Source organism: Lygodium microphyllum, chromosome 17 (genome assembly GCF_053477565.2).
Source record: "Lygodium microphyllum isolate KBCC chromosome 17, Lygodium_microphyllum_v1.1.10, whole genome shotgun sequence".
Taxonomy (NCBI): Eukaryota; Viridiplantae; Streptophyta; class Polypodiopsida; order Schizaeales; family Lygodiaceae; genus Lygodium; species Lygodium microphyllum.
The window spans coordinates 136,805,933-136,819,411 of record NC_141151.1 but is presented as its reverse complement, the minus strand read 5'-3'; the positions used below and the strand labels follow the sequence as shown (position 1 = coordinate 136,819,411).

At 43.1% G+C, this 13,479-nt stretch overlaps 1 protein-coding gene across 1 annotated transcript; it reads left to right on the top strand.

Moving 5' to 3' along the window:
* The first annotated feature begins 254 nt into the window (after positions 1–254).
* On the top strand, positions 255–686 carry LOC148022402 (uncharacterized). The gene is made up of 2 exons (XM_087696745.1): positions 255–443; positions 528–686. Exons 1-2 carry the CDS (start codon positions 255–257, stop codon positions 684–686), a joined length of 348 nt encoding a protein of 115 aa, XP_087552871.1.
* The last annotated feature ends 12,793 nt before the right edge of the window (positions 687–13,479 follow it).

Sequence of the window (13,479 nt, the reverse complement as noted above, 5' to 3'; positions counted from 1 at the left end):
CGATGATGGGGTGAATGTAGCTGCGGGTGGCTATCCTTGTGAGAAACCTGCCACTGCCCACAAACGCGAGTGGAAGGAGGCAAAGAAGCGCGCAGAGGGAGGCGTGAAGAACAGGCAGCATGTGGAGGCACGACGGATCCAGATGGAGACCATTGGATCGTCGCATTTCGGATCTGGTGGCGTCGAGTCGTGGGAGGCAGAGTTCGTAAGTAACTTGCCTCTTTATTTGATTGTTTGCCAAATTCATTGATTCTATGATTGTTTTGATCTTACAAACTATCTTGATTATGTTACAGCGACGGGTTATGGGGAGAGGGCCCACAGCCCACGAGACTGGGTATGCTCGCCGCAATAGCAGACGTGACACGTGGGCCATCTTCAAAAACGAAGGACGTATTACGGATGCGCAGTTTGACGCGGCCATGAGACCATACGGTCGACAGGTACTTGAAAACTCTAAATGAATGATTTCGGTTTATTTAATTGCATATATATGTATACTTACATACGGTATATTTCTTGAACAGGCACAAGCTGTTGATGCTCCTGCCCCTGATGATCCAGCCGCCACTTCTGATGTTCGTGCCACTGCTCCTGGTGGAGGCGAGCACCACTCATCGGAACATACCGATGCGAGCTCCTCTGATCATGGAGAGAGCACAGGGTCCTCATCATCCTCTGATTAGCTTTCAGAATACTGTAGGATGTGGTTGTACAAAAATTTTTTGTAACTGAAGCCATGGGCTTTTTTGCACCTAGCTCCCTATTTGACTTTGTATATATTTGTTCCTAATTAAAGCCATGGGCTATTTTGACATATGGACTCCCTTGTACACAAATGTATCATGTATTGACAATGTATTGAATCGTGAGTCTTGAGTCGTGTATTAAGTTTTAGATAGTAATATTGAATCGTGTATTCATAGAGAGTGAGTCTTGAAATCTAAATTGCTCTTTTTTTATGGTGCAATGCACCAAAAAAAAAATCCAGAGAGTGCCTTTGGGTGGCTGGATGCTGGAACAGCATCCAGGCACCCAAAAGCACTCTCTGGATTTTTTTTTTCCCTCTGCGATCGCGTGTATAAGCGCCTGTCATCTGTCAAAATCGCGTATATTTTCGCGGATAGTATGGTTAGATTCGCGTGTAAATTTGAAGCAAAACTGCGCAGAACGCGTGTATGGGGTCGTGTATTCGCACGACTGGCTGTCACTGTACACGCGCTTTTACACGCATGTCTCTGGCCGCGATGATACACGCGCTATTACACGGGCCCGACACTTTTTTTCCCAAGTCATTTTGTGCGGCTAGGAGCGCGGGTATGAGCCCGATCCCTTGTAGTGGGAGAGAGAAAAAATGAGTGAGGGAGAGGAGAGAGAAAAAGAGAGAAAAACATTAAACCTAATAGGGACAGAGAGAAAGAGAGGGAGAGGTGAGGGAGGGAGAGGAAAGGAGAGAGGGAGAGGAGAGAGAAAAAACATTAAACATAATAGGGAAAGAGAGAAAGAGAGGGAGAGGGTAAGGGAGGGAGAGGAAGAGAGAAAAGGAAATGAGAGAGGGAGAGGAGAGAGAAAAAACATTAAACATAATAGGGAAAGAGAGAAAGAGAGGGAGAGGGGGAGGGAGGGAGAGGAAATGAGAGAGGGAGAGAAAGAGAGAAAAGGAAATGAGAGAGGGAGAGGAGAGAGAAAAATAGAGAAAAAACATTAAACCTAATAGGGAAAGAGAGAATGAGAGGGAGAGGGTGAGGGAGGGAGCGTAAGAGAGAAAAGGAAATGAGAGGAAAAGGAGAGAGAAAAAACATTAAACATAATAAGGAAAGAGAGAAAGAGAGGGAAAGGGTGAGGGTTGGGAGAGGAAATGAGAGGGAGAGAAAGAGAGAATGAAATGAGAGAGGGACAGGAGAGAGAAAAAAATGAGAGAGGGAGAGGAGAGAGAAAAAGAGAGAAAAACGTTAAACCTAATAGGGAAAGAGAGAAAGAGAGAGAGAGGGTGAGGGAGGGAGAGGAAATGAGAGAGGGAGAGGAAGAGAAAAAAGGAAATTGTTGTTGTTTGTTGTTGTAGTAGTAGTAGTAGTAGTTTTGTTTCTTTTCTTGTTTATTGTTGTTTAGTTTTCTTGTTTTTTTGTTGTAGCAACAATAGTAGTAGTAGTAGTAGTAGTTTTTTCTTCTTTTCTTGTTTATTGTAGTAGTAGTAGTAGTAGTAGTAGTTATTGTTGTTGTTGTTTTTTTTCCTTCTTTTCTTGTTTATTATAGTGGTAGTGGTAGTGTTAGCGGTAGCGGTAGTGGTAGTCATGGTTGTGGTCATGGTCGTTGTTTTTTTTTCTTTTCTTGTTTATTATACTGGTAGTTGTAGTGGTAGTGGTAGTGGTAGTCATGGTCATGGTCATGGTCGTGGTCGTGGTCGTAGTCGTAGTCGTGGTGATCGTGGTCGTGGTCATTGTAGTCGTAATCATAGTCGTAGTCATGGTCATGGTCATGGTTGTGGTCATAGTCGTGGTCATGGTCGTGGTCGTGGTCGTAGTCGTAGTCATAGTCTTAGTCATGGTCGTGGTCGTGTCGTAGTCATGGTTGTGGTCGTGATCATAGTCATAGTCATGGTCATTGTTGTGGTCGTGATCATGGTCGTGGTCGTGGTCATGGTCATGGTCGTAGTCGTGGTCGTAGTCGTCGTTGTGATCTTTAAAGAAAATGAGAGAGGGGGAGGAAGAGAAAAATCAAGAAGGAACGAGAGAGAGGGAATAAGCATACATCATAATAAAGAAAGAAAAAAAGAGAGAGAGAGATAGAAGGAGAGGAGATAATGAATGGATAAAAAACAAAGAGAGAGTGGTGGCGAGGTTCGGTGAGATTCGGTGCAACACCACGAGATGGAAAACACTTCGACATATATACGTTAATTTGTGGATGGGTAAGTGGAGACTTTACATACATTAATTTTTGCTGAGTTACAAGAGAAGAAATTCCTTGTCAAACGATTTAAGAAAAAAAAAAGAATGATAACAAAAACAAATTGTTTTTCGTAACGTAGACAAAATGGAAAACGATGAAGGTCTTGTTGTTCAAGATCGCGAGGCGTATCTCAATCAGCATGTCATCCCATGTCCTTCCTCTCAATGCAAGCTGGCAATTAGATGAAAACATTGATTGTCTATAGAACACGTACAACAATTTGGCGAGTTTCAATTTGAGATCATTGATAAGGCGATCTTGGATTTTTAGCAAACGGTAAGAAAAGCTAATATCAATCATGCATTGTGCTCGCAAGCTAATTGAATACCGTATACAAGAAGATTGGGTGTGACTAGTAAATTTTCTATCCAAGGAGGTGACGTCTCGTCCCAAGGAGGACTCCACATTTTGCGTCCACTTAGAAGAGTTCGTGGGCGTGCGATGGATGGAGTGCCTGAGCCAATCCACCAATTGGAAGGTACTACCCAATCTATACCGTCAATATCAGAGGAGATAGACAGCCTTTCAAACCTACATACAATATTGGAGCATGAGATGGAGGCAATGATCAATGCATTAATTCCCATGGATGTCAAGACTTCTGATCCACTTAGACAAGAAGCAACCATACCATTATATGATGGGTGTCGAGTATCTTGCCTAAAGACACTGCTTGTATTCCTAAGTGTGCAAGGAAAATACGGGTGGAGCGATGCGAGTGTGACTGAGTTGTTGAGGTACCTTGTACGTACATTGAGTTGATTTCTTTTTGGCACTATCACCTTGTAAGTCACTCATCTTTCTTGTCTGTAGTTACCATGTTTAATTAGAATGCATTATTCTATGGTGGACTGACGTGTAGTTGCTTCTTTTTTTGCAGAGTCCGTTCGATGCTCCTTTGCAGCGGGACGAGCTTTCGGATGGCAGGGATATATAGCTCACCCTTGGATCCCTGGAGCTCACACACCCTTCTTTTTTGGTCGCTTGATCTGTGTAGACATTTTTTATGTAGTAGTGATATCTTGCCATGATTGTACCAGTCGCTTTCATTATGCGATCATGTAAATATTCCATGTATGAGTGTTATGATTTAAGTACACTTTGTCTTTATTTACAGGAGTATTGTACATAGTGCAGAAATTATTTTGTATGGCCCAATTAAAGCACATAGTGCTATATGTGGCAGGACAACTTGCTGCCTTGCCGTCGCTATTAGCATTGCAAAATTACCTGCACGCGTTGTTATTGGCATCATTGATACCGACGCAAATAACGACACTGATAGCGATGCTAATACCAATTTTTCTGTGGCGTCGCCAATAACGATGCTTTTTGCGATGACGGGGGCAAATTTCTTTATTTACATTTTTGTGGCTTTTAATGTCGGTATAAGGCCTATATCTTGTAGTGTGCTACGCCAAACACACACTATATACACAAGAGAAAGCTCACTCAAGAATACAAGAAGAGAGATGGAGGCTAAAACATTATCTTGCTAATTTCTTCTTCTTCTTCCACACACTATACATTGTACACAATGTATAGATAAGATACAACATAAAGGAAAGTGGCCTATTAAGTCAAACAGTGCATAACATACTACACCAATTGATTGGCGCTATATCTTTGCCAGCTATAGGTAGATGTAACAAACTAAATATAATAAGTGATAAGTTAGTGGCCATGTGAGTATTATAATGACCACCAATGTGCTAAGTGTAGATGTGCAAACTCATCTAGCCAGGTGGTCCATCATCAATGTCTGTACGTGTTGAGCTTGCCATCTCAACACTCCCCCTCAAGCTTAACTCTATCTATACAACTCCAAGTAAGCTTTGGAACTTTCGAAGCTTCTTTACACCCAATGTCTTTGTGAAAATATCAGCTATCTAATCCTTTGTGTTGACATATACCATGTCAATCTCTGCTGCAAGTATCTTTCCTCTCATAAAGTAGTAGTGCACCTCAATGTGTTTTGTTCTAGCATGGAACATTGGATTCCTAGCTAATTGTATGTTGCTTATGTTGTCACAATGAATGAAAACTGGACCATCTCCCTGCACATCCAAATCTCCTGATAACTTTTGCAGTCATACCGCCTCAGATGCTGCCATAGCAGCACCTCAATGCTCAGCCTTCGTACTATAGGTTGCTTTTTGCTGCTCCATATAACTGCTGCACTACCAAGGTAAAACATGAATCCACTAGTAGATCTTCTATCTGACATGCTACCAGTCGAATCTGCATCTGTGAATTAAAAAACCTGTACATCCTTACCTGCCCTAAAAAAAGTCTATAATGTAAAGTGGACTTCACATATCTCAATATATGTCTAACTACATCCAAATGAGGCTTTCTAGGCATTTGCATAAACTGATTGACAAGGCCAACAACATAGCTCAAGTCTAGCCTTGTGATAGTCATGTAAATCAAACTCCCTATCATCCTCCTAAACATAGTAGGGTCTTCTATGTCATCCCCAATGTTGGCACTCAACTTCAACTTTTTCTCCAATGGTACTGAAAGAGGCTTACATGCTAGCATACCATACTTGGATAACATATCCAAGCCATACTTCCTTTGTGATAGCCATATACCATCATCACATCTGATCACCTCAATACCAAGAAAGTATTGTAAAACTTACACGGCGCAGCGAACAGAATCTGAGAAAGAGATAGAGAGTACACAACAGATAAGAGGAGAATCATTAAATTCTTTAGCTCCAAACAACTAATACAAAGATGGCCTTGTCCACCTGTGCGCTTCCACTGTGTGAAGCTTAGATGGCGATCTAGACAAAAGATAGGTGAAGAGCTTAAGGCTAGCTAGAACAACAACTCTGACTGGGTGAAAGATGAATGATCACATGGCTGTGAAGGGGTTTAGCTTTTATAGCCCACGAAGGCCGTTAGGTCGGGCTGACTGACCTACCATATGAGTCTCCACTAGTCGGCAAGGGAATATTCCAAGGAATATTCCCTTTACCATCAGGCTGGGGGCGCTGCCCCCAAACCCTCGCTAGCGGGGCCGCTGGCCCCCCTAGGATCCCCTAGCCAGCAGCCGCTTCCGTGATGCCCGGATCCCAAAATAGGGGCCCCTTTTAACTCCCTTATCCCGCAACTCGATGCAATGCACCTTGAGTTGCTATGAGCTTAACCACTCCGTCTAACCCAAAGATTAGACTGACAACAGTCACCTTTTTGCTATCCGATCACATAGACCTCATCTGACATAAAAGTCAAGACTCAACCAATGTCTGGGCTCACATTGGCTTCTCCTCATAATGGGGGCCTTACAAGTTTGAGCACCATGGATCATTGGTGGCACCTAATGAGGGTGGGGCATTGATCATATCTAACACCCCCCTCAATGTCCACCCATAGGTGAACTATCTCCTCGGCCCAATGCCGAGTCTCTAAAGATGAACTTGAAGCAGATCCTTCGTAAGTACTTTGGTGAAGATATCTGCTCCATTCTCCTCTGTTGGACAGTAGACCAGTTCCACTATCCCATCCTCCATCAAATCAGACACATAGTGATACTGGATCTCTATATGTTTGGTGTGTGCATAAAACACTGGATTTTTGGCAATGGCGATGCAACTCTGATTGTCACATCTCAACACAGTTAGTTCTTCATCTTGCACTCCCATATGCCATAGAATCCTTCTCAACCATACTGCTTCACATGCAGCAAAACAAGCTGCCTTGTACTCTGCTTCAGTAGAAGACAATGCCACTGTTGGTTGCTTCTTACTAATCCAAGAGAAAATTCCTGAACCCAAAGAGAAATAACAACCATAAACTGACTTCTTGGAATCCCTGTCTCCTGCCTAATCTGAGCCACAGTTTCCTATAAGAGAAGTTTTGAAACTGTATGTGATACCATAGTCAAGAGTTTTCTTCAAGTATCTGAGTACCCGCATCCTAGCCTTCCAATGACTCTCATGAGGTTTGTTTGAGAACTTGCTCAAAACACCAACAGCAAAACTGATATCTGGTCTGGTGTTACACAAGTAGATTAGACTGCCGACCAACCTCTTATACCTCCCAATGTCTGCTAGTGCTGATGTATCCTCAACAGATAACTTTGCATTCACCTCCATAGGTGTAGCTATCTCCTTGCACTCGGTCATGCCAAATTCCTTCAAGATCTCCCATGCATACTTCTTCTGAGAGATGAAGATCTTTCTTGGCTCTTGCTAGACTTCAATCCCCAAACAATAGTGCAGCAAGCCCAAGTGTGTCATTTCAAACTCAGAACTCAAATCCTTTTGAGTTTGGTTGATCATATCTTCATAGTCACCTGTAATAAGAAGGTCGTCCACATATAGGACAATCACTCTAGACTTTTTACCATCCCTATAAACATACAAGTTAGCATCTGAGGCACATCTTTTGAAGTTTAGGTTTAAAAAGAACTTATCTATCCACTGGTATCATGCTCTCGGGGCTTGTTTCAGCCCATACAATGCCTTCTTCAGCTTACACACTTTGTTCTCAGAATGGGGGGCCTCAAACCCTGGTGGCTGAGCCACATACACCTCCTCCTTGAGGTCACCATTTAAGAACGCTAACTTAACATCCATTTGGTACACTGGCCACTTCTTGTGGGCAGCCATTGCAAATACCGTGCGAATAGTGGTCATTCTGGCAGTTGGGGCAAATGACTCTTGAAAATCAAACCCTTCAACTTGTGAAAATCCTTAGGCAACCAGTCTAGCTTTGTACTTTTCTAAGGTACCATCAGCCGTGTACTTTACCTTCCAGATCCACTTGGTGTCAATAACCTTCCACTTTGTTGGTCGATCCACTAGCTCCCAAGTGTCATTCTTCATTATGTTGTCATACTCCGCTTGCATAACAGCCTTCCATGATGGATCTGCAAGTGCTTCTTCTAAGTCAGTTGGCTCCTTTACTTCTTTCATAATCTCAACCATCAAGGCCATATTGACTATGTGAGCAGAAGCCCTTCTTTGCTCCTCTATTCTCTGAGACCTCCTTCGTCCGTCTGCGTTCTCCTCAACATATACAGGCATAGGATTATTGTGGTCATAGAGCTGCTTCACCCAGCGAGAAAATGGATTTTCTGGTGGGGTGATGTTAGGTTGGTGAACTTTTTCCTCATCATCTGAAGATGATGCTTCCTCCTCCTTAAGGATAGGGACAGCTCTCGGGACAGGTTCATAGTGGACTACTTCTTCGCTTGATGATAAAGTGGAAGAACTTGCCTTCTCCTCCTCCACTGTATGTGGCTCCTCCTTGAACACCACATCACGGCTCGCGATGATCTTCTTTGCCTCTTGGTCATATAATTTGTAAGCCTTCTGCTCATCATTATAACCCAAGAAGATACATTTTTTGCTTTTTGGTTTTAACTTGTTTCTCTTCTCATCTGGACCATGTGCATAACATTCACATCCAAAAATTCTGAAATGTGAGACAGATGGTTTCTTACCAGTGTAAGCCTCATGAGGTGTTTTTCCCTTGAGAACCTTTGTGTAGCTCCGATTTAGAATGTAGACTGCAGTATTAACAGCTTTAGCCCAAAAATGGTTAGGCAATTCCTTGCCCTTTAGCATGCATCTTGCCATCTCCACAATGGTGTAATTCCTGCGTTCCACAACACCGTTCTGCTGAGGTGTGTGAGGCATCGTCAATTGACACTTGATCCCTTTGCTCTTGCAAAAGTCTTCAAACTCCTTTGAGTTGAACTCATCACCACCATCTGTTCTAAATTTCTTCACACTTTTCCCTGTTTCATTCTCAACAAGTTTTAGACATTTTTTAAACTTACCAAAAGCTTGAGCCTTATCACGAAGGAAGTACACCCACATCTTCCTACTATAGTCGTCGACAATCAATATAAAATAAGAAGATTCCCCCAAGTCTTGTATAGGAATCTTACCACACAAGTCAGCATGCACCAACTCTAGAGGAGCCTGTGCTCTATTCTTGCTTTCTTGTGGAAATGCCTTTCTCTATTGCTTGCCCATCATACAAGCTTCACATGGTTCCTTTAATTCCGTTATTGTAGGTACGTGAGCAACCATACCTTGCTTTTGCATCTCCTTCATCACTGCAAATCCGATGTGTCCAAACCTTTCATGCCAAAGCTTACTTGTACTCACTCCAACGGTGGCTGTAAGAGCACTTAGCTCATACAGGTTGTTCCTTCTTTCTCCTTTGCCAACAATTGTGCCAGCACTATCAAGAATTTCAGCACCTATCTTCTTGAACCTCACTTCATGACCAAGATCAGTTATGGCAGCAACTAATAATAGATTTCTCCTGATTTTGGGAACATACAACACATTTGAAAGCTTTTTGACTTCACCATTTGCAGCAACAAAAGAAATAGTACCTGTGCCCGCAGCAGGGCATTTAGCATCATTTCCAACCGTCACAGTGATGGATTCTTGTAGAGGCTGCATAGAACTATAAAGACCTTTCTTGTTGGTCATGTGACGGGAGGCCCCACTACCCAACACCCATGAGTCAGTGGTAGATTCTTCTTGCGTCGAGGAGCACACTTCCTCAATGGTCACCATGAATAATTCCAACTCTGCTTCAGCCATATTGGCTGTCTCTTTTCCTTTACTTTTAAGGGTACCATTCATTTCATATGCCTTCTTGACACGACAATATGCAATACTCTCCTTGAAACTTCTTCTTGCCACCCTTTTTCTTTTTGTCACCATCATTTTTTGTGGAGGAACCAGCTTTGCCTTTTGCATTGGTAGAGAATGCAGCATCTCCATTGTTGTTTCCTTCTTGGCCTTTTAGCCTCAACTCCTCCTCCATCAATAATGCACAAAACTCCTCAAAAGTCAAAGCTTGAGGTCTTACCTGAGTATTAAGGGCAGTTACTAGTCCATCAAAATTTTGTGGAAAAATCCGAACACACCTCCGAGCTAGCTCTTCGCTAGTCTTTTGTATCCCAGCACTAGCCATCTGGTCGCGCAGATTCTTAATCCGAGTGATGAATGCTTCAACCGTCTCTCCTTCAGCAAACTTCTTCACTGCTAGTTGATTCTCTAAGTTTTGAATCCTTGTTTGGTTTCGTATTTCATACAGACTCCTTAGTACATTCCAAGCCTCTGACACTTTGGTTGTATGTGCTGAATCAAAGTCAGAATACTGTCAGAATAGCTTGTAACTAAGGCACACAATGCATCTGCATTCCTTCGTTTCCAAGCTCGTAGTGTTAGCTATATGTAGTCTGTTTATATATAGCGCCCGCCTGAGCGGGGGTGTTAGCTATATATAGTCTATCTATATATAGTGCGCGCCCCAGGTCCCCTCTATATATTCCTATCATGTGTGCTGAGTTGACACACTTCTGGGGTTCCACTTCCGGTGTCTCATATCTTTCTTCTCTCCTCTCTTCCTTTCGTCTCTCGTCTTCCTCGCAGTTTCTAACATGGTATCAGAGCGCACAAATACGCCCAAGCTGGAGGAGAAGGAATGGGTGGTCTCCATCAAGGTCATGCTCGATGACTGCTCGTGCAGGCTGTGGGACTCCTCCCCCTCCATCTTCATGGCCTCCAGCCCCCTCCGTAGCCATCGCGGACCTACCTTGGGCTTCTGCAGAGAGCGAGAGAGGGCGCAAGACAGTGAGAGGAGAGCCTTATAAAAAGAGAGGATAGGTCTGTAGATCTAGCGACGGTTTACAATGAGGAAGGAGGACACTGTCAAGCTCATCAGTGCCAAAGCGAGAGAGGGCGCAAGATAGTGAGAGGAGAGCCTTATAGAAAGAGAGGATAGGTCTGTAGATCTAGCGACGGTTTACAATGAGGAAGGAGGACACCGTCAAGCTCATCAGTGCCAAAGGCTTTGAGTTTGTCATCGAGATATCTGCGGTCCTCAGCCTTCGAGTTTGTCATCGACAGATCTGCAGCCCTCATCTCCGAGACGATAAAAAACATGCTTACCTCGACAGAACGTTCTGATATATTGCCTTCACGCTGTCGATTTCTGTGTCTCTGACAGTGGTAGGGAAGTCAAGGTTTCCATTGAGCCTGAAATATTGCTGGAGCTTATGATGGTCGCCAATTATCTGAATACATGATGATCTAGAATGTTTCTGTATCAAAATAGTTCTAGGCGTGAGCCTAAAATATCGCTAGAGCTTATGATGGCCGCCAATTACCTGAATACATGATGATCTAAAACGTTTTTGTATCAAAATAGTTCTACTACTTTTCAGGCCTCCCTTTGTCTCTGCCTCAGAAAGGCTTCCCCAGGCGCTGTTCTGTTTGGGTAGGGGGGTGGGGGATGGCCCCCACAGTGCCTAAATCCCTAGATGCATAACTGTGCTATAGTCAACTGCTCCCAACCGAGAGGAGTTAGGCTCCCATGATGTGGTCTCAGTCGCAATGGGAAATCCTCCTTTCCTCTGCGTCGAGAGGACAACCCTGCCAGGTTTGCATTTTTGCATGCAAGTCTCATTTCGTAGAGGCCGGAGTACTGCAGCTTCCCCAGGCGCCTTATCACCTTCTCTTACAGCTTCCTGAAAGGTGCTTTTTAAGCGTTATTCGAGTCTGAGAATTACTGTCACCTACTTCTGCAGTTTTTGGTTCACTGTAGTGACTAGAGTGGCGATGGTTTTTTGAGCCGTCTAACTACCGGCCTGTTTCTTCTGCAATTTTCGATTCATCTTAAAATTACTACTAGTGGTGACAGTTATTGCCTTCTTCTATCCGCGATGTTGCAAGATGATGGCTCTTTGGTAAGCTCCGATTTTGCAAATAGAGGTTTTCATATTGCATGGCTTGTTGGGCCAGAGAAGAAATGTTGTAGAAGGGCAAAAGTAGAAAGCTACTGCTGTAGATAATCAGACTACAGGGCTAGTAGCTCCTGCATCTGGCTTGATTAACAGTGCTACTCTTTCTTGTTTGTTGCCACTTAATCAAGGGCTTCCCTATCCCTACAAGAAGAGGACTTCCAGTATTTGTTAACGCTCAAGGAGCATTGCTTGGGATCCCGAACCTAAAGCTTGATATTTTCCCGAACATATGGGCCTCTTCCAAATTCTGCCCAAAAGTTTTCCTTGGTGGTGGATTTATGTCTTGGCAATGAAAGCTTGCTTGAAGTGGCATAGTTTCTCAATAAGGATCCTAAATTGTGTCTGGAATCATTGGGCTAGTACCAGCTGATGAGGGTCTATATTCCAACTGATGACACATTATTTCATTTATGTTCTTTTCGTTGATGACACATTATTTCGTTTATATTCTTTCCAGCTAATGAGTGTTTATATTCCAGCTGATGACAAATTATTTTATTTATATTTTTTCATGGGGTCCCACATGTGTTATGTTGTCTATAGAGTGGCGTCGCGAACCGTCTCTATAGATCTTGTGTTGTTATAATGTCACTGTAACGTTTTTCTTTAAGTTTTGATGTGACAGATATATTGCTTACATCCCAAGTTCAGTTGAAGGAGTTTCTTGGAGATTTTATCTTTTGCAGTGATGTCGCTTATCCTTATTTTACATAGGCTGTTGTAATTCAGGAGTGATGTAGCTCCTGAGTGATGTAGCTCATTCTCCATTGATGTTGTAATTCATGAGTGATGTAGCTCCTTTGATGCCTATAAATATGCTCTTGTAAGTTCAACTTTGTAAATTTATATTTTGAATATTAATATAGCAGTAGGCCTATATAGAGCTATGGGTTTTTCCCTTGAGCCCCCAAGGGTTTTTTCATCCATAGCAAGGGACTTGTATTTGAGTGGGGGTCTTAGCTATATATAGTCTGTCTATATATAGCGCCCGCCCGAGCAGGGGTGTTAGCTATATATAGTCTGTCTATATATAGCGCCCGCCCAAGCAGGGGTGTTAGCTATAAATAGTCTGTCTATATATAGCGCCCGCCCTAGTTTCCCTCTATATATTCCTATCATGTGTGCTCAGTTGACAACTTCTGGGGTCCCACTTCCGGTGTCTCATATCTCTCTTCTCTCCTCTCTTCCTTTCATCTCTCGTCTTCCTCGGAGTTTCTAACACGTAGAAGATCTACATTCAGAGGAATCATCACACTAGAATTTGATGGGTCGGGGGTAGGCTGTGGTTCTGCGTCAGTCCCCAGCACAGTCTCCAAAAACTCATAAGAATCAAGGATAGTTGTAAATTTGAACTTCCATAAGGTGTATTTTGTACCATCTAACTTGCCTTCCCTGAAGGTTGGTAGATGAATCCTCAGTGTTTGAATAGCCGGTAGAGCAGCACTACCTCCTGCACTACTTCATGATGCGCAAGAACCGCTTCCGGAAGTCGACATAGTTTCTCTTTGCTATCGAAGCCTTTACCTCTTGCATACTCTCCAATCTCTAGAGGCCCCTCGGCTCTGATACCATGTAAAAATTACACGGCGTAGCAAAAATAATCTGACAAAAAAATAGAGAGTACACAACAGATAAGAGGAGAATCAATAAATTGTTTAGCTCCAAACAACTGATACAAAGAGGGCTTTGTCCACCCATGCGCTTCCACTGTGTGAAGCTTAGATGGTGATCTAGACAGAA

Coding starts and splice junctions, on each gene's coding strand:
- LOC148022402 (XM_087696745.1), top strand. CDS start 255: ATGATTGTTTTGATCTTACAAACTATCTTGATTATGTTACAGCGACGG. Junction 444..527: donor TGAGACCATACGGTCGACAG/GTACTTGAAAAC, acceptor TTTCTTGAACAG/GCACAAGCTGTTGATGCTCC.